Source organism: Gymnoscopelus microlampas (genome assembly GCF_963454915.1).
Source record: "Gymnoscopelus microlampas genome assembly, chromosome: 18".
NCBI classification, from domain to species: Eukaryota; Metazoa; Chordata; class Actinopteri; order Myctophiformes; family Myctophidae; genus Gymnoscopelus; species Gymnoscopelus microlampas.
This window is the reverse complement of record NC_139955.1, coordinates 36156260-36175953: the sequence shown is the minus strand read 5'-3', so window position 1 is coordinate 36175953 and position 19694 is coordinate 36156260. Positions and strand designations below refer to the sequence as shown.

Here is a 19694-nt window from a genome sequence, read left to right as displayed (position 1 = left end):
CTCGTTGTAAATTTAGTGTTGTTTAGGACAACAAGTCAAGGTATGAAATAATAATAAGACAATATTGTTTATTTAACAGACACATCGATCATGTAAAAAGAAGTGAGGGAATCTGAATGAAATACATGTAAATCACAGTGTTATTACTAAACAAAGTGAACATAAATAAGAGTTCCATCAATGGTATAGTACTGTAACTGTATACTGTATGATGCAACATAATAGACTGAACAGGGCATTCAGATCTGACCCCGACATGTTTTAACATAGAAATCAACATGTTAAGCAAATGTGGAGTTTCCTTGAGCTCAACATGGTAGCAATACAGTCATCTTACTAAACTGTAAACTGATACAGGTAATATCTACGGTCCAATAGTCCCACTAAAAATTTACTTTAAAACCATCATACACAGGATTCCAACATGAACATCCCGTCTTTTACAGACAATCACTTTGTGCGTGCATTCCAGTTTATCTGTGACAGCCACGTAGAGTGACGAAGTAGACTGAAGCTGTCGTCATTATACTTTACTTCTGGAGAAGGCAAACTCAACAAATCCAACTTTAAATATGGATATTGGCTTGGGACAGCTTTAGATCATGAAGAGCTGCAGGGCAAAAGGGGAAAATAAAACATTCCTGTTCAAGCAAACGTTGAACAGTTACACTTCCCAGACACAACACGGCCAGCCAAATTAAAGCATCTTTCAAAGGAAAGATGACATTCTTCTTTCCACTGTCTGAGAATAAACAAAGGAAATGTGTATCAGTATGTTTTCTGAGTGATTCACTCAAATTATAATAATTAAAAATAAGATAAATACAGCTACCGTGTCTCCCAGCAACTGAACTTAACATTGCATTTTAGCATTCCGTTTGTTTAGAATTAGGTCACTAGGTCATATAATATCCTATTATACAGTATTTATGGAGACCATTTTTATCGACCAACGTTACAATGAAAGCAAGACACGTCTTGGGCAAGTATCAGAGTCTAATCAATAGTGAAGCGGTTGTTATACTAGAATCTCTATTTCTAAGTTTAATGCACAAACATTTACTCTCTTGCATACAACACAATGACAAAAACACAAACTCTCTAATGGCTAGCATCGAATCAACAGCAAATGTCTTGGCCGTCTCTCGCTTCCTTTGTGAATCCTGTCCCTTTGAGTTTATGTGACCTGAAAGCAGTGCTTCAATGAATCCTGCACTCCGTTTGATCTGGAAGCACAGATGTGTGAAAAGAAGGAGAGATACTTGTCTGATGTGCGTCTCACTATTCTGGGTGATAATGAGTCCACCACGGACAACTTAGATCAGTGGTTCTCAAAGTGGGGTCCGGGGACCCCCAGGGGTCCTTGAGGGGGTTCCAGGGGGTCCTCAGCATCAGAATCAGTTAACCACTAGAGCACCGAAGTCTGACGTCACTGCCGCTAGAGGGCGCTATCCCCCTGGGTTGCAGCGTTATTTTTTGTGTTGATCCATAGGGGAATCGTTGATTGCCTCAAGAACTGTGTTCCAAAAATAAACAAATCATCCAGGCGTTTCTGTCAGGGGGGTGGCTCTGCATCGTTTATGATCTTCATTCATATTTGATACAGCCTTTTTACTGGAGAAAATTGAATTAATTCTGCCCTAAAAAGTCTTAAAAACTACACTTCCGTCGTCTGAAATCACTGTCCCTACAGCAGCCGTGTCCATGGGAAATGTAGAATTTGGGTCGTTTGACTTGTTTCTAGCGTTTATTGTGTTATACTCTTAGGGTAAATTTGTACATTTCCACCTTCAGTCGATGCTTCATGTCCATAATGAGTAAAATCGCCCAGATGATTTGTTTATTTTTGGAACACAGTTCTTATATGAGGCGATCCAAGATTCCCCTACGGGGATTTCAGCACAAAAAATAACACCACGACCCAGGGGGATAGCGCCCTCTAGCAGCAGTGACGTCAGGACTTCGGTGCTCTATACACATAAAAAAATCTTGGATTTCTTTTGAAATGTTTGTAACATTTTAACAACACAAATCTTGTACGGGGCTCCCTGGCAAACGTTTGAGAACCACTGCCTTAGATAACAACTACCTATTCCTTGAGCTTGAAATACCTGTCACAGCAAAATAGCAGGCATAGAAAAGAAAGGGAGACAAGATAAATACAATTCGACTTAAAATCAGTGGGTAGATGTTTGGAGGGGTTAAAGGGCAACAGCAAGAGGAAGGATTATAGGAACAAATAGCTCAGCCCCTAGGTCAGCGGTTGGACTTACATTATAGTATGGTGTTTGAGCTGACAGGCGGAATTAACACTGGCACTTCCTTTATCAGTCCAATGGGAGGTTTTTAGTATCTACCCCAAACATAAACTACAGTATGTACAATCGAGCAATGGCTTCGTTCTCTCTCTTTTTTTTTTTTTTTTTGCTTCCCGTAGTTCAATTGGTAGTGTATAAAAAGTGACATTTCCCATCAAACACTTGTTCAATGGGAATGTAATTGTGTTTAGAAGATGGCATGTAACTGTGTTTAGAACGGAATCACAGGGCTTCTTCTGTGGTTGACCTTTGCTGCATTTGATAGTGCAACTGTTAAAGATAAGGCACTGTTCCTAGTGTCTGCTATCAAGAGCCATCAGGCCTTCCTTCGCACGCACTCTTGGACACTGGCGAAAGCATCTTCCTCTAGACACAGAATAGCCCTGGAGACAATGTTTGACACTGTTTGGATCCTCAATTCCACTGTTTAAAATCAAATTCTGAAGTCATGGTCTTACAAATATATTATACATGTTTTGAAGTGTGCGGTTGCCCAATTTCCACATTAAATCTTACTTTAAAAGAGTCAACCTTCGCACAGAGAATATAAAAGTTCTGTTTCTGATCAACTGCACAAGAGCATAATGATGCCATTTACATTTTGAGGACACCTAGTTTTGGATTCTCTTCACTAATAATAATTATACTAATTATCCAAATACTTAATAAAACATGCTAGGGCTGTTGATCAGAAATAGGACTTTGAATATTCTCAGCAAGCTGGCAAACAATTCTAAAGTAATGAAAATTGGGCAACTGCACACACTTCACACAACAAATGGATAATATGTATTTATGTATTGATACAAACCCTCGATTCATAATTTTATCGTTAACAGCGCAATTCAGCAGAACGGCACTTCCTGGGAAATCTGCTAGTGGAAGAATATACTGTAGCATTGCTCCAGGACCCACGGTATGTTACGCGTCAAACCGTTTCAAACACCAATTGGGTCTCCAGGACTAGACACAGAACTGTATTGGAGGTACCCTGCGAACAGTGTCTGAAATCATTTCAACTGACTCAGAAAACTGATGCCGCTCTGCATATTTGACAGTATAAAAATGGAAGGACGGTAGCTTGATTCGAATTAACCAACAGACGCAAATGTACCACAGCACTGAATGCAGCAATATCAGATTACCAGGTAGACATCCTCTGAGAACGGACTTGTCTCAGAGGATGGTTTGCATGTTATCCTCTTATGTAGCTATTACTGATACACATATGATCCTTAACCAGCCGCGTATGAATTGCATAGGGCGTGTGCTGGAGAAACTGAAAACTGATCGAATGCATGATAGGAGATTTACAGATGTCCAGAAGAAATATCGTCTTCTGTTTGTCACTTGCAATCCTAGGAGTATATTTGGATGATTTTTTTTTCCACAATAAAAGTCTTTACAGCTATATTAAATAAAGACAGAGTAGCATCAACAGAACAAGCCCATGGGTAGCCTGTGGGGATGTCCACTGCTTGGGAGTGTTTTTTGTTTTGTTTTGTCTTTTCCATGCAACGTTCAGGGGATAGAGGAAGCATCTGAGTTTCTATTAGATTACACCCCATCCCCACAGAGGGGTTTAGTGTCAATTACACGATGCCGCATCCACAGGTTTGGAAGAAAGGGGAAGAGAAGGAGGATGCAGTATCTCCGCATTTGTAGTGGAATGTAGGGCAAGAGTTCAACAATAACTGAGTCTCCTCGCGCATTAATCGGACACTGATGATTCATGTTCCACTTCCTGACAATGCAGGGGGGTGTGAGGGGGGGGTTGGGTGGGCAGCAGCTGCCAGACGAGCCAAAAGAGACTCACACAGGCATGCAGCTAGTGGGTCTTGTCCTTGGCGATGGACGTTTCTGCGTCAGTCTCGGGTGAGGCAAGGGGTGGGACTTTAGATGTGGGCGGCCTCTCCTCCTTGGGGGAGGGGATCTTCTCTGTTGAGGATGCAATGCTCTTCTCTGTTGAGGATGCAATGCTCTTCTCTGTTGAGGATGCAACGCTCTTCTCTGTTGAGGATGCAATGCTCTTCTCTGTTGAAGATGCAATGCTCTTCTCTGTTGAGAATGCAATGCTAGGTTTCACGTCATCGGGGGTGTGCTCGTTAGGGATGAGTGGGGCAGTGGATTTCTGTAGGCAGAGAAGTGAACGCTGAAAAGAGGCAAACATAGACACAGCAAGAAATATTTAGGTTATTATTCTGAACCACACTAAAGCCATTGCGACATGGCCGTCTCTTATTTTTTTTAACAAGAATTACCCTTAAATATGTCATTATTTTGACTGTGTGACTACAGTACATGTAGAATATATATATATATATATATATATATATATATATATATATATATATATATATATATATATATATATATATATATATATATATATATATATATATATATATATATATATATATATATATAAGATAATTCAATTCTTTACTATCTGTGAATCTCTGTGAACTATAATTTTCTAGCCTAGGGGAAGGATATTGAGGGGCAATTATGGATGTTATCTCATCCTGTCCTGTGGGTCAAGCAGCTGTTCCAATATGTCTCTCCTTAATTGATCTGCACTGATTAGAGAATGTAGACCTACTGATAGTGTGTACCTGTTGTTGTTGTTATTGAACAGTTTTTCGTTTTTGTTTTGTTGTGTTTTAGGTGTATTTTTATTTATTCTGCCATGACCTGGGAAAATTTCATTCTGTATGGAATGACAATAAAGCTCCGTACCTTACCTTACCTACCTGGTCCCTGACTTAAAAGCCTGACTATTTTATGCTGTTTTATGACAGCACAAGAGGAATGACCTACCCTCTGGATGGACTCTGTCCTCCTACCTAACTCCTACATCTCCTTCAGAGGCAGAGAAGACACGGCGGAGGCGTGAGGCTTAGGCCTTGCGGGTTAAGCTCTCCTACTGCTTGTTTGCTTTTATGCTGTGACCCTCTTCAATAAAAGACTCTGTATGTTTTCACGCCATTGTACTTTACCATATCATATCGTCTTGGCTGTCAATGGGTACAGTCATTCAAGTCTTCCCAGGTGAGCATTAACATAACCGCAGGGCAGAGTTGTTTGTCCTCCATTTTAAACTAACCTTACTAGCAGCAGAGGCTCTGAATCAGTAGTGGGAAGAGGCTTTAGAGGTGTATCCTTCCATATATATTTTTTTTTTCTGAACCCATTGTTTTTTGAAAGGGTCAAATAATGTTCGAGTGTCTGTTGGCTGCACAGGGGATAGAAAAACTATACAATTCATCTCGAAGCATGAAAATGGGTATAGTGTGGTTATGATTCATGACCAATTCACAGGAATGGACCAAAAAGAAATCCAATGGCAGCCGTGCAATGAGATGCACCAAGTGGCTCCATGTCAGTGCATCACAAGGTGGATTATTAAAAGAAATGGAATATGGAAAGCGCTCACACCTCCTGTGCTCGCCCCTTTCTCCCTGCTGCTCTCTATAATTGGTTTAGACTCTCCTTCATGCCTGCTCACTGCACAATAGTCAGTGTCTGGCAGGCTGGAACCATTTTAGTGCCAGACACACAAATATGACAGGGCACAGTGATTGTGTGTGTGTGTGTGTGTGTGTGTGTGTGTGTGTGTGTGTGTGTGTGTGTGTGTGTGTGTGTGTGTGTGTGTGTGTGTGTGTGTGTGTCACAATTATTACATAATCGTCTAATCGCAATTATTTTTGCATAATCGGCATAATCGTTTCCATGTTGAAAAATATTCCCATTTTCAAATATAATGATTAAATATGTCAACAATTTATTTGTATATTTAAGTTATTTGTTATATCTGCCCTGTGCAATTTTTGATTAGCAAGTCTAAAACACAAAATAGAAATAAAAAATGTATTTACATGTTCCAATGTTCAATGCCGAACACAAAATTGAATTGTTAATCGCAATTATTTGAGTGACAATTAATCGACAACTTAAATGTGTAATCGTGATAGAGCTGTGTGTGTGTGTGTGTGTGTGTGTGTGTGTGTGTGTGTGTGTGTGTGTGTGTGTGTGTGTGTGTGTGTGTGTGTGTGTGTGTGTGTGTGTGTTCCTTGGCTCACCGTGGTCTGTGGCACTGGGTTGCTGCTGTCGGAGGAGGGAGCAGTGTCGTCTGCGGGAACAGGCGACTCCTCGTTCATCAGTCCTCTTCTGTCCAAGACACTGGTGAGTAAGACAAGGCTATCAGTCACTGAAAGCACTCTGTTCTCTATTCACCATAGAGGGACGGAGAGAGATGGTGTTTGGGGAGCAGCAGAGGAGGGATGCTAGCAGTGAGGTGTTCAGATTCAGATAACTGACTAGAATTTCAAATTAACCCATTCAATCCGGGAATGCGTCTGCCATTTTAGATTTCTTTGGCTATTCAGAATGAGCTTGTAGATCTGCTATTTCTTTTAAATCGTGATTTTAAAAAAAAAATCAAGATTTTTGCAAGTCTTTGAATACATATTCTACTAATGTCTTCTAAATCCTAACCGTTTAAAAAAAAACATCAGTGGTTCCCAAACTTTTTCATGCCAAGGACCCCCAAAATGATGGCCGCGGATCCCCCCCCCCCATCTCAAAATATTTTGTTCCAGGGACCCCCCAGAAGCAAAGATTTGAGTTAAAAATGTTCGCTTTCAAAACTGAACTGCTATTTTTGAATAGCCAAAGTATAAAATACGGATAAAGTGTTTACACAGTATTGAACCCCTTCGAACCGTGAATGCATCACCCTTTATATCATATAAACAGCAAAAATGTTTTTTTTGGTTCACCGAGTTGTATCACAGAGGATACAGGTTGAAGGTATATATGACATTACCTTATATAACTTAATCTTATTTATCAATATTTTTTTAACTTAAAAACATAACTAACTTTAAATATGGTTTCATATTGTCATTATTCACTGTAATGCACCAACGTTACAAGACTTGTATTGTGCAGATATACCCCAGGACCCTCATAAATCCTTGAGGGGGTTACAAATGGACTCTGGTCTTTAACTCAGAGTGTACAAATGGTTCCATTTGTAACTCTTAAGAGTTATGGGTGTTTTTGAAATTAAAACGTTTGAGAACCACTGGTCTAGAGTGACTCTTACCTGGGGTACGCAGGCCCACACAGCACCTCACAGCAGTTCTTGATGAAGTTCTTGTGGCTGTAAGGGTTCTGAATTCTGTTCTTACCCGACCACGAGCCTTTGATCTAGCCAACACAAAAACAGAGGTCCATTATTAGAGGGCACAACCATACCAGGGTTATTATAGTTAACTATAACTAACAATATAACTCAGATTAGAATGGAAAAAGAAAATGTTATCATTTTAGTTAACTGAAATAAAAATAGAAAAGAGGCTTTACAAAACAAACGATAACTAACGGAAACTGTATTGTGTGTGTACAAAACAAACAAAATCAAAGACATGTTTTTACCTAGTTTCAGTCTGTCACTTTATCAGTATCAGTTTTTGATATCAGCATATTACAACAAAAAATAGAACTAACACTAAAATAAGTAATAAAAACACATAGGTTTTTCACAAAATAAAGACTAAACTAGCAAACCCGCTTTAAAAACGAACTGAACTAAAACTAACAGAAAATGATAAACAAAGTAAAAATTAAATAAAAATAAAAACGAATTAAAAATTCAAAACTATAATAGCCTTGATCCATACAGGGTCTAGCCATTCCAAACCACCGCCCGTTTTCAAAGTCAACCCCTTAAAAAGATATTGAGCACCCTCAAGCACCATAACTGCGTACAATCTTGCTGAACACAGCAGATTGCCTGCCACGTCTTCTGGGAGAATTTTCTTACACGCTACAGTATATGCTTTATGCGTTATTCAAAAGCACAGCACCAATTTTAGATGTTACTCCCACAGGCATGTGCTTGACCTATATAAAGGGCTGTGATGATTCCTGGTTTAAGATTAATAGTATGTGGGTGAACGCATGACAACCCTGGGAGTGACTTTATTAATTCAGTGAATAACAATTCAAAGAAACTGTGTAAAAGAGTCCTCCATATTCCTACATGAATAACTCTTTCGAAAATATGTATACTGCCAAGTCACGGTAGCCATGTTAGCTGGACCACACAAAAGGTAAATTCAATTTAAATGAAACCCCTACACAGTATATAGGTCAACATCTCTCCATATAGTAGATTATATGATCAGTTCATGTGTATGTACGCATATTGGGCACAGCTCAGCCCTCAGAGAGAACATACCAGTATATAGCAGGCCTGGGGCAGTATGGATTTTTAGGTACAGCAGAAAAAAATAAATCACAGTTTAGGGACCACACAACTGACAAGTATCACGACTGTGACCGCAAGTGAGAAACTCAAAGTGGGTAACGTTGAGCTGTTTAAAATACAATGCAAATATCAGCAGTAGTTTGGATTCACCTGGCTGTCATCCTCCTATAATTAAGGAAACCTCTGTCTGTCTGTCTGTCTGTCTGTCTGAAGTGAACATGTTTTGTCCTCAGTGTGTTGAAAAATGTATCTGAACTTGCACACAGGTATACGATCATTACCATGTGCAGACAGGAACGATATTTTTAACTTTTCCCAAATTCAAGCTGTTTATTAGCGTTTTTTGGAAACGCTGTGTAACTCTACGGCCACAGTTTTCGCCGTTATTTCGCATGCGTGGCCACTTGCAGCCGTGGGCATGCATGCTCGGCCACAGGGTCTGTTGTCACGGTCCCCCAGGCTATGGGATGTACTCTGTTAGCTCTTAAAAATAGAAATAAAGAAAGAAAAGAAATAAGTAATTGAAAAAACACTGCCACTTAGAAACACTTAGAAGGACAATATTAGTCACCAGATCCAAGGACGGGTGCTTTCAATGCATCTAAGACGGTGGAGTTTGCAGTTACAAGGGGTTTCTATAGGAAACCCATGATAAAATAAATATCAATTATCTACTTACTGAATCAAGCTAATTAAAAACTGTCTGGGTTGCTCACAAAAGCGTAAGTAGACAAGCCATCGTATTTTTTTCGACAGTGCCGTCAGTCGATTACTGATGGCAAATATGAAAATATAAGAAGAAATTGCGGTTATGAACTCGACCCCGCAGTATGGCGGTGATGCGGTTATCGCCCCCAGACCTAGATACCAGCCATAGTTCAAGGTGCCCTCTCTCTCTTTCTCTCTCGCTGTCCCTCATCACCGTGACTACGCTCTCTTTGCTGCTCTCCACTTTCCCTCTCTCTCGCCAGCATTGCTGCTCTCCCTTACTGCCAGACCAGCATGCCTGGCAGCTTGCCAAGCCCCTGCAGGTATTGACGTGCCTATTATTAGGCCAATCACAGATATAGATAGAGCCAGGCTGACAGCTATTGTTCTAACTAACCAACAGCAGCGTTATTGCTGCATTCACATGGCTTATTACATGTTCAAAAACCAAGCATGCCGACCCAGAGGAAATAGAGAAAAGGAATGTTAAATTAATCATTACAGTAAAGTATGAGGGAGCGCTCTGAAGCTTTCAACAGCCGTCTAGAGCCTCCCACGACCACTGCTGTGCTTGTGCACTTCTTGCCAGAGCCTCTGCAGTCAAATGTGAGCTAGCAAAGACTCAGAAGATCTATGTATGCTATTACGATGGTATATACAAAGACAACAAGAATTACTCCCGCAGTGGGTTTGTCCAACCGCGATGGCACTAGATGTCGTCTGCTTTCCATCAAGTGTGTGTGTGTGTGTGTGTGTGTGTGTGTGTGTGTGTGTGTGTGTGTGTGTGTGTGTGTGTGTGTGTGTGTGTGTGTGTGTGTGTGTGTGTGTGTGTGTGTGTGTGGCAGACTTTGATAGAATAGCTGGCCAAACAACAATGGTTGAATTAATTTATACATTGTGATCCAATCCCTCACTGTAGACCTTATCTTCTCCCACAAAGTCAGCCTGGGAAAGCTTCTTAAATCCAACTGAGAACTGAGTGAATTTAATGAGTTGACAAGCATCTTCTGCCAGCCCAATTTGTTCTAAAATGCACATTTCTAACTTCTACAACAATTAATATACCCCAACGATCCACCAGAGTTATGGGATAGATTAGGATAGGAAGTGATCGTTGAGTTCAACAGAACTAACAAAAAGAATGTGTTTACGTAACGCCGAGCTAAGTCTAGAGAAAATGAGTAAAGACGAATCGATCAAATCCCTTGACAACAGCCTGTGCTTTTAAAATGTTCTAGCATTCACCAGGACCATTTCGATTCTGACCGAGCCAGGGCAGTTGTCAAGGAAACAGCTGAGTGGAACTTAGAACTTTGGAGTGTTTGCAACAGGGGCCAGGGCGTGTGTTTATCTTTCCAACCACGTGAAGTCCACACTGGCCGATCGTGACAAAACCACAGACACACACACACACACACACACACACACACACACACACACACACACACACACACACACACACACACACACACACACACACACACACACACACACACACAACCACGTAAGGTACACACACCCAAACACATGCACAAGTTTGCATACAGCCTGTACATAAACACTTGCAAAGACAAAGACACATAAAAACTGTGTGTAGGGTGGTATGTGTGTGTCTGTGTTTTGTGTGGGAGTTGTTATATAACCTGCACTACAGATACATAATCACACTGCATTATCATCATTGCACGATTGCGGCTATGGACATAACGTTGGAATGCACTGTACTTGAGGGGGCAAAGGTTCAGACCATATACTTACATCTTCATTGGTGGTCTGATTGAGAGAGATCAGGTACGTGTGGAAGCCAGTCAGACCCACCACAGACCACAGCGTGAAGAAGCACACCAGCACCTCCAGCACAGTGAACTAAAGAGTTAAGAAAACAACACGGGTGCGATCTGCCTGCCTCCGTGATTACTGATTAACCACTTTCAACCTGGCATCCCTATTTTGTCATTACAGGCGGAAAATCATTTCACACAAAAAATGTTTGCGTAAAAAGTTTGATTTCCTGTTTTTAGCTTACATTTTTTTTTGAAAATAGTGAAAATTGACAACCTACAAGTTCACTACAACACATAACAGTGAGATTTGTTGTGAGCTTTCTGTATTCCTTGTACAACAAAGTATATATGGCTAAGTGGTTAAACGGCTAGCCCACTTACACACAACCATTTCATAAACCAGGTGGTCCACAAAATCAAAGAAGGAAAGGTCTACTTTGAGAGAACATGGGTAGATGCGGGCAGTCAAAGCCCTCCTAAACGTACCCTTGAGCTGACATTTTGAGAGAGTGCAAAAGGAGAATGAAACAGAGCGTGAAACGGGACGATATCGTTTCACTTGTGGTGTCATAGTAGTAGTAGTGGTTTGAAGGTCTTTGTTAACGACTTTGGGAACTTTATTATTATTTTTGTCCCAAGAGCAGGGTAAAAATATCATGCGCACACGCATGTAGGCATGCATGGCAGCTGGGGGTTTTGTAACTTGCGGAGGTCAGTGTGTTGGAAAGGATATGTTCCAGGTGTTTCCTTCAAAGTGTTCAAAAAGCCAGAATCCACTGAACCTGTGAAGAAGCACACACAAGAGAGGACTTCAAAAGAGAGAACTTCTGTAGAATCTCTGCACGCATGCACATACACACATACACATATCCTCCCCTTCCATACCTCTGTAGAATCTCTGCACGCATGCACATACACACATACATATCCTCCCCTTCCATCTGAGATGACAAGCGCTTGCATATTCTCCTTGTTCATTCTTTAGCATGACGTTCAAAGAGTGGTGCGGCCCTCAAATGAAGATCGTGCGCCCATGAGGCGATAATGATCCTGACTGTAATGTATTCTCCTGGTGGCCATGGCTCTGTTCTCCCGCCGTCTACATGCAAGAGAATACTGAAGCAAATGCGATGATGAGAGGGAGAGGATGTGATGTTAGATGTCAAGTTACGCTCTAGTCTAGGGAATGCCTTTGGCAAAGCTGTGTGTGTGGGTCGGGGGTACTGTAGTTAGTTAGGTGTTCTCTGTGTGTCACACAAACTGCCCCTTCCTGTTTTGTCACATTCTGTTAGCAATCAGCGTGTCACACTCATAGATGTTGCGGCCGCCACAGCAAAACGAACGTCAGCCTAGATTTCTGAGAAAATGCACAAACGTACGTGCTGCACAACAAAAATACTGAGCGTTAAAATGGACCCGTAAGTGCAAGAGTGCGAAAGTGATGTTGAACTTTGGTAAAGTAGTAGCGATACCACTCTCATTGTATGATGGACAGGTCTCAAAATCTCATTTTAGTATATAAATGAACTAAGTTACGGAACTAACGGAACTAAGTCTGTCAACATATCAAAAACGACCTTATGGTGGCGGCACTTGCGTAACAAATATTGGTTACCAATTGATTTTTGTTGCACTAAATAACTTTAGGCTACAAATTAGGTACCAGTACTATTATTCATGTAAATGTGCTAAAAGTATGATTTTGAAAACTGTTTGGCCATATACTGTAGTGACAGAGAATGGAATCACTACTTCTGGTTCCTTGACCACAGAGTACAGAAGCAACTGATAAAGACGATTGGCAATAACTGGACTTCAGTCAAACACTCTTGTCAAGATGAAAGCTATTCATTGCAATAATACTGCATTGTATTTGGCTCTGAGATCACAATCCCCCCCCAAAGCAGCACCCTAAATATGAACAGTTATTACATGGACATGATAATATATCGTCGCTGTTGCGCAGAAACCTTCAATGTCCAAAACCATTACGTTTTCGGAAAAAAAAGGTAGATTTACAACTCAGGGTTTTGCTGCGTTACCTACAATATGCAACACACACACACACGCAATCTTTCCACTGGATACTTACGCATGACAACGTGGACAATGTTGAAGGTGAAGATGTAGATAGTGAGCAGGGAGAGCGACAGAGTGAACAGGTAGAAGTATCGGTAGTTCCTCTTTCCCACACAGTTGCCCACCCAGGGACAGTGGTGATCAAAACGGTCTGGAGGATGACAAATGAGAGCATGTGTTTAACTACTTTCAAACTGGCATACCTATTTTGGGCATGACATTATAGGTGAATGTTTAAAAAAGAAAAGAATAGAAATGTTCAGAAATAGCTGAAATTGACAATCATGATGTGACGTGAGCTTGCAGATGGCTATTATTGTCATTTTAAAATATAAAATAGGGCTTAAAGGAACGCTTCATCCATTTTAAACGGTATCTTCAAATAACTGTCCTCGCTCATTATAAGATGGCACCGTTCACTCTCCATTTCAGAGGTTGGCCGTGGAGATTTCAGAAACCTGCCTACCAATAACATCATTGGTGGGGATTCCAAGCTAATAAAAACTACAGTCTCTCTCTTCCTGGAACGTTAAGCATGCTGAAATAGAAGCCATTGTTCTTGCATCAATACAAAATGAAGTTTGAAATCTTGTTTGAAATGACCACCGATGATTATGTCATCGGTAGGCTACAAGGCACATTTTAAAACCATCCACAGTCCACTTCTGAGACACAGAGTATGCATAGACAGATAGAGCCTGGTGCCTCGGTGAGCATTTTTAAGTCAGTGGACATTCACACAGACCCTCCTACAGCAACACATTAGAGCTTTATGCAGGCTCAAGCAAGTTGAGCCAGGCAAAATTACACACATTACATACATTTTTTAAACGCCAAACCAATTACATGACATTCGAACTGACCCGAACCCGTCAGCTCTACACCACATACTGCAGCTTTGAAAAAGAAAAAGAAAATACGTTGTCTTGGACTTTGATCTTTTTTTCATTCTTTCTCAAAGACACAGGGGGAGCAGTGCAGGTAATCAGAGCTGTTTTTCTATTCCTAAAGTCTAAATATAGGAAGACGCGTCTGCGTCTCCATGCCTGCCCCTTCATTTGGATCACTGCCAGATGAGAGCGGACCAGGGTCAGGCGGCCAGCAGAGGTGAAACATCTTGCTTTACACGTTTCCCCGTGTGTGGCCGACAACACTGTACATCCGGGATGAGGTTTCACAACAACATAAACATCACCGACACAAACAAACGGGAGGCGCTTCAGTTTTGATTTGAGCCATTTCGTTTTGATACGTCCAGTAGTCTGTCAAATTGTACATCGTCGACCAAAAATGTATCAAGAATCCACAGCAATTATGTCAATTTTCACTAATGATAATTGTGTGTGTAGATTTTCACTTCATATTGTATGACATAAGGCTGATTAACCACAACCCTTGCCACATTTCGCAGTACAGTCCCCAAAATCAGACGTTTGCCTGTCAGGTCTGCTGAAGTTCTTAATATGATCTAAAATTGGACATGGACCATGTCGGTTCTGTTGCCGCAGGTGAGAGAGATCACAGCGATAAGAGATCCTGTCACACTGGACAGCACTGCTGTGCTAACGCACCCAACCAAACATGAATAAAATATATTTTGTATCCTTTTCCTTAAAACATCCAGATCACTGACATCAATGCATTTGTCGAGAGACAACTTTAACTGATGGACCGATCAAAGGAAACGCTGCAGTTTTGATCTCATCAAAAGCAAAATACAAGTGAAGGAGAACTAGCGCTGTACATGTCAGGAGTTTTACACCTCTGTAACCTACTGTACTAAAAGAGAATGCTGTCCATTCCAATAAGAATACAAGTTCCGGTACCAAATCATCGTAATTCTTCCTTTCTTGCGTAAGATGCCTGTTTTAAAGCCTGTTTTAAAGCCTGTTAGAAATAACATAAGAAATCATTCATACTTGTTTACAGCTGTTTACAGCAGGTAAATAATTATATGTCAAATCTGAAATCCAGGCATTTAATATTAGATTTTAAAATAATTATTATTACACACACATCTCCATGTCCTACGATGTACCATGTTTTGCTGTCCTGCAAATTATCTGTCTTGATCTTATCTGGTAACCGTACCGTTGAAATTCACAAACATATATCATGAAGTAATTCTTGGTGAAACAGGGGTTGATCATTTATTGTATTACAAACAGCAAAAATAGCTGATCTAGCTTTGACTATAATGACATGCCAAAAATAGGGAAGGCAGGGTTAATGTGTTTCAAACAATGGAAGGTCAACATGGCAAATATTTATTATTTACAGTAAGATTAAAACAGGCTGCTGGATCATGCTCTCTCTGTGTGCATGCACCTGTGCACGAGTGTGTGTGTGTGTGTGTGTGTGCATGTGTGTGTGTTCGTGTGTAGCAGGTGGACTTCACACAGATAGCCCAGTGTTCACAGTGACGGTGCATACATTCCCTCACTGTGCTTCGCCTGTTCTACTCATATCAGCTATGACGCTACGCTGCCTTCAAAGGCATTCCTCAATCACCAGCAGCCAAATGACCATTCTCCAAGACTAAGATGACATGGCTCTGTACCCACACAAACATGCACAAGCATGCACGCACACAGGCACACACACAGTGAATGCACACACACAGTGAATGCATACACACAAAACTGCGGTCTGTGTGGCTATTCACCCAATAAAGTAAAGTATTTTGTCAGCTTTTCTTAACTTATTTTATAAGCCATCTATTTACTCAATTCAGCATTTCTTTCTTAAAAACTGTGACAAGAGAGAACTGTTACAGAGAGGAGAATGAGGTCAGACTCCAGCAAAGAAGCACCCATCGTCGCGTCAATATGCTACTCTTTACCATTCCCCCGGCTCTCAGAAAAAGTTATGCCTGATTGATTTACAGTTGCACACCAGTGTCGCACGCCAAAAACAGCAGGTCTACAAGCTCTTGTAGATCGGCTATTTTCAATGTGTGTGAAACCCGCACACAACTAAAAGGTCTACACACCGGGGGCATGACGAATAAGTATTTTGCATCAAAACCATTCATACAGGTTGATGCCTTTATTTGTGGTGAACGCTCAACCTTGATCCGTATAAAAATGTATCCCCACATAATATTGTTTATGTTCTCATGAGTTATGAGACAAACAGTTCGAAATAACATATTTTCAGCCTAAATAATGGCACAAAATAAACACCCCAGGTGTGCAAGGTGTAAGGACCTTAAGTATAACTCAGGCTTTACCCTCTCTGTTTCTGAAAGTATTCAATGAAACCATTTTACTGACTTATAAAAACCTTTTATCTGTACTATATTTTACCCCTACAGTATGTCAGCTGAGAAGGCATAGTGAAAAGCTGTTTCTCACCAACACAGTTGTCACAGATGCTGCAGTGAGATGCACGAGGCGGCCTGAAGATCTTGCAGGTGTAGCAGTACTTGAGCTTGACTATCTGGTTGTTGATCTGGACGTTGCGGATTCGAGGCGGCGGTCGCTGTCCCGCGGGGACGTTCCCGTTGGCAGCCTCTGTGGAAACACAACACAATGCAATGCTGGCCTCAGTCCATGTAGGATGTCTTACCACTACCACACATGCGCCTTATTTAGACAATCTACAAGCTCACAATGCGTTGCACTGCGACACATTGTGAGCTTGTAGGGCAGCCATATTCGGCGTGAAAAGTATAGCAAGTCTGGATCATGTCTACAGTATGCACAAATTGCACACTGATATAGCCTTGTTCCCAGCCTTTTCTGATCTCAGAGGAGAAAAGCCTGGTCACAACCTAATTCAGAGAGTGTCTATAGGGTGGGACTTCCGTCGTGTGTACTTCCACCGGACACTGTCTCTTTCGACTAATCACAACACACATTTCATGCACAGAGAATGTAAGCAGATCTGTAAGGCCTCAACGTAACTTCCTTGGGCGGTACTTCTGCCAAATTCCAGTACTTCTGTTTAAACAGTCAACAGGCTAGGTCTCGCCTAGCATGCACTGATAACACAACTATGAAGTAATAACTCACTGCAGAGTCAAAAGCTACAATTGAGGCGACTGGAGGATGGAAGATGAAGGACTTGAAAGCATACACACATAAATAAGGCGAGTTGAACCTTGAGAATGTCAGTGAATGACAACATTGAATCAGTCTAAAGTCCCATACAAGACGACCCGTTATTTATGATGTCTGTCAACACTTGGTGGCCAATAAGATTGAGCTAGAACCTGATGCAAGGTATACCCTTATGTCAGTGAATATCGAATCACACACCAATGAAAACAATATATTGTATATATTTGCGTGAAAATCTCTTATCTCTGTCAGTAAGGGTGTTTAGTCTCACCAAATGAAATGTCTGTACATTTATTATACTTATTCCTGTACATTTATTATACTTACTATACTTACTATACTGATTCTGTCATTTATATCTGGATACGTTTCTGCATAAACGTCCAGGCTGGTTAAAACAAGCAGTAGATGAAATTAATGTCACACATTTATCTTGTGCAAAATGGCTCGTATCAATGTGCTGTGGTGTGTATTGCAAAAGGTTTCCCTGCCTTGATACAACAGTGAAATTAACACAAGATTGCTTAAATGCCTGTGTGGTAGCTATTTGTGAGAAATGGGCAGATCAATATCTGGAAAACAGTGAAAACGGCTTTATCATATTGTACCAAATCCAGGACAAGAGAAATATTGGGTAATATAATTGCACAGAATATCAAATAAGTGGCTTTCAGGGCAAAAGACTGGAGAATAAATTAATGAGTCACCACTAACAGGGAATGAGGCCACTCCCTTGGGTAACGAGAATGGTCTGCCAATGCTATTATGTATTCCAAGAGGATGCCTCTCCTCATATTAGCATCCCCCCCCTGGAGGTAGCCACTAACTGGCTGAAGTGACAGAGCACCAAGGCAGACAAGGCTTTATCAACACATGCCTGTGTTAGCCGAGTCTCAACAGCCTGCCTGCCCTGAAGACCTCCTGGTTTCTGTGAGCACACCTACACACACCACTGTTTTAGCAACGGCACTTAACTAACCAAGCATATTTACACAACGTGTAACAGATCTCAGTGAGGGATGGGGGCCATTGAAATAAATACATCGTCTTTAGCTGCTGCTGCTGCTGCTGCTGCAGTGCATGCTTCACACAGCTGTGTGGCCCATTTTAGCATCAGTGTGATGAATGCTTCGCTGTGGCGGAGACAAAGACAGTCCCAAGGTGTAGAACAAAGCAGTATAAAAATAGCTTTGTTCCGGCAGGAATCACTCAGATGTACAAGACGTGGCAACATTCCACAGATACTATAGAAGTGTGTTTGTTTATCGATAGTTTTTCCTGCATTACCTTATTTATTCTACTGTTTTTTTATTTTTATTTTTAAGTCTATTGTCTGTGTTGTTTGTACAATGTCTCTCAAGTTGGATGCCTTGTCTGCCACAAACCAAATCCATCTACAGGCACTCATAAAGTAACCTGAACCGGAACCTTTGCCTGAACCTGACCAAGCCCAGGCTTGCTGGCAGGTGTGTGAAATGGATGCCAAAATGGCATGAGACCGGAAGTAGGATACCACTGAGGGGTATTTGAAGGCTACCGTCTAGTCTGTGGTTCACCATATGTTAACCGAGAATAAGGGACACGGGGTACTGGACAACATAAACAAAACTCAATCTGCGTGGCACGTGTGTGCATGCAAATCCACGTGCAGCAGGTGCGTGTGGTTTCCACAGTGTGATTGAGAGGCATTGCTTTAACCGAGTCCACTGCTTCCTCATGTAAGCATACAGCTACGACTCTCCACTTGAAAAGCCATATCCAGTCAGTTAACCATTTAAACCATATATATATTTAGTTAACCGGGTGGCCCAGGGCTTGGTCCACTCCTTTTTTCCCTCTACACCAAATTTCCTCGCCGACAATTGCCGATCTACGCAACACTTCTCAATCTGCTATTTTATGTGAATGTTTGCCCCAGAAGAGGGACACTGGGTTCTAGTAGGAATCATGTGATTGCCTTATTTTTACAGCCATCCTCTGCCTAAATGGCTCTGATCAGCTGCCCCCCAACTGGCCCTATTGCCCGGAACGAGAGAGGGCATGTGATGGCTGAAGGACACAGTGCTACAGCACTACAGTGCTGCACAAAGACGAGCCGCCGCTCACAATGAAGGCAGGGATCAGACAGGAGGGAGGGAGGGAAGAGTGGAGAGGCAGGCGAGGATGTGGCAGAGATACTGCAGACCGGCTTATCCCTTCAGAGTGGTACGCAGAGTCTGGACAGCCCAGGAAGTGGTCATAAAAAATCCATTAAATACAAGCATAACAAAACATGTTCTTTGTGTCTCCAGTATCCAGGTTTATCGTCATTACTAAAACATATGGCTTGCTGTCAATGACACAACCAGAGCATTTATTAGGAAAACACAATATCCTGTGTGTGTGTGTGTGTGTGTGTGTGTGTGTGTGTGTGTGTGTGTGTGTGTGTGTGTGTGTGTGTGTGTGTGTGTGTGTGTGTGTGTGT

The 19694-nt window shown here is 41.4% G+C and overlaps 1 protein-coding gene across 4 annotated transcripts in view; it reads right to left on the bottom strand.

The window, feature by feature from the left end:
• Positions 1–48: 48 nt before the first annotated feature.
• Positions 49–19694, bottom strand: part of zdhhc9 (zDHHC palmitoyltransferase 9) — a 35791-nt gene continuing 16145 nt past the window's right edge. For 2 of the 4 annotated variants that reach the window (XM_084042130.1, XM_084042127.1), the window contains exons 3-9: positions 16523–16681; positions 13180–13317; positions 11823–11869; positions 11062–11166; positions 7429–7532; positions 6401–6500; positions 49–4470 (exon numbers count right to left, since the gene is read on the bottom strand). In XM_084042130.1, the coding sequence (XP_083898256.1) occupies positions 4147–4470; positions 6401–6500; positions 7429–7532; positions 11062–11166; positions 11823–11869; positions 13180–13317; positions 16523–16681 (977 nt within the window). In that variant the 3' untranslated portion in view covers positions 49–4146. The remainder of the gene's footprint in view (positions 4471–6400; positions 6501–7428; positions 7533–11061; positions 11167–11822; positions 11870–13179; positions 13318–16522; positions 16682–19694) is intronic. The other 2 variants (XM_084042128.1, XM_084042129.1) reach the window with 2 other exon arrangements.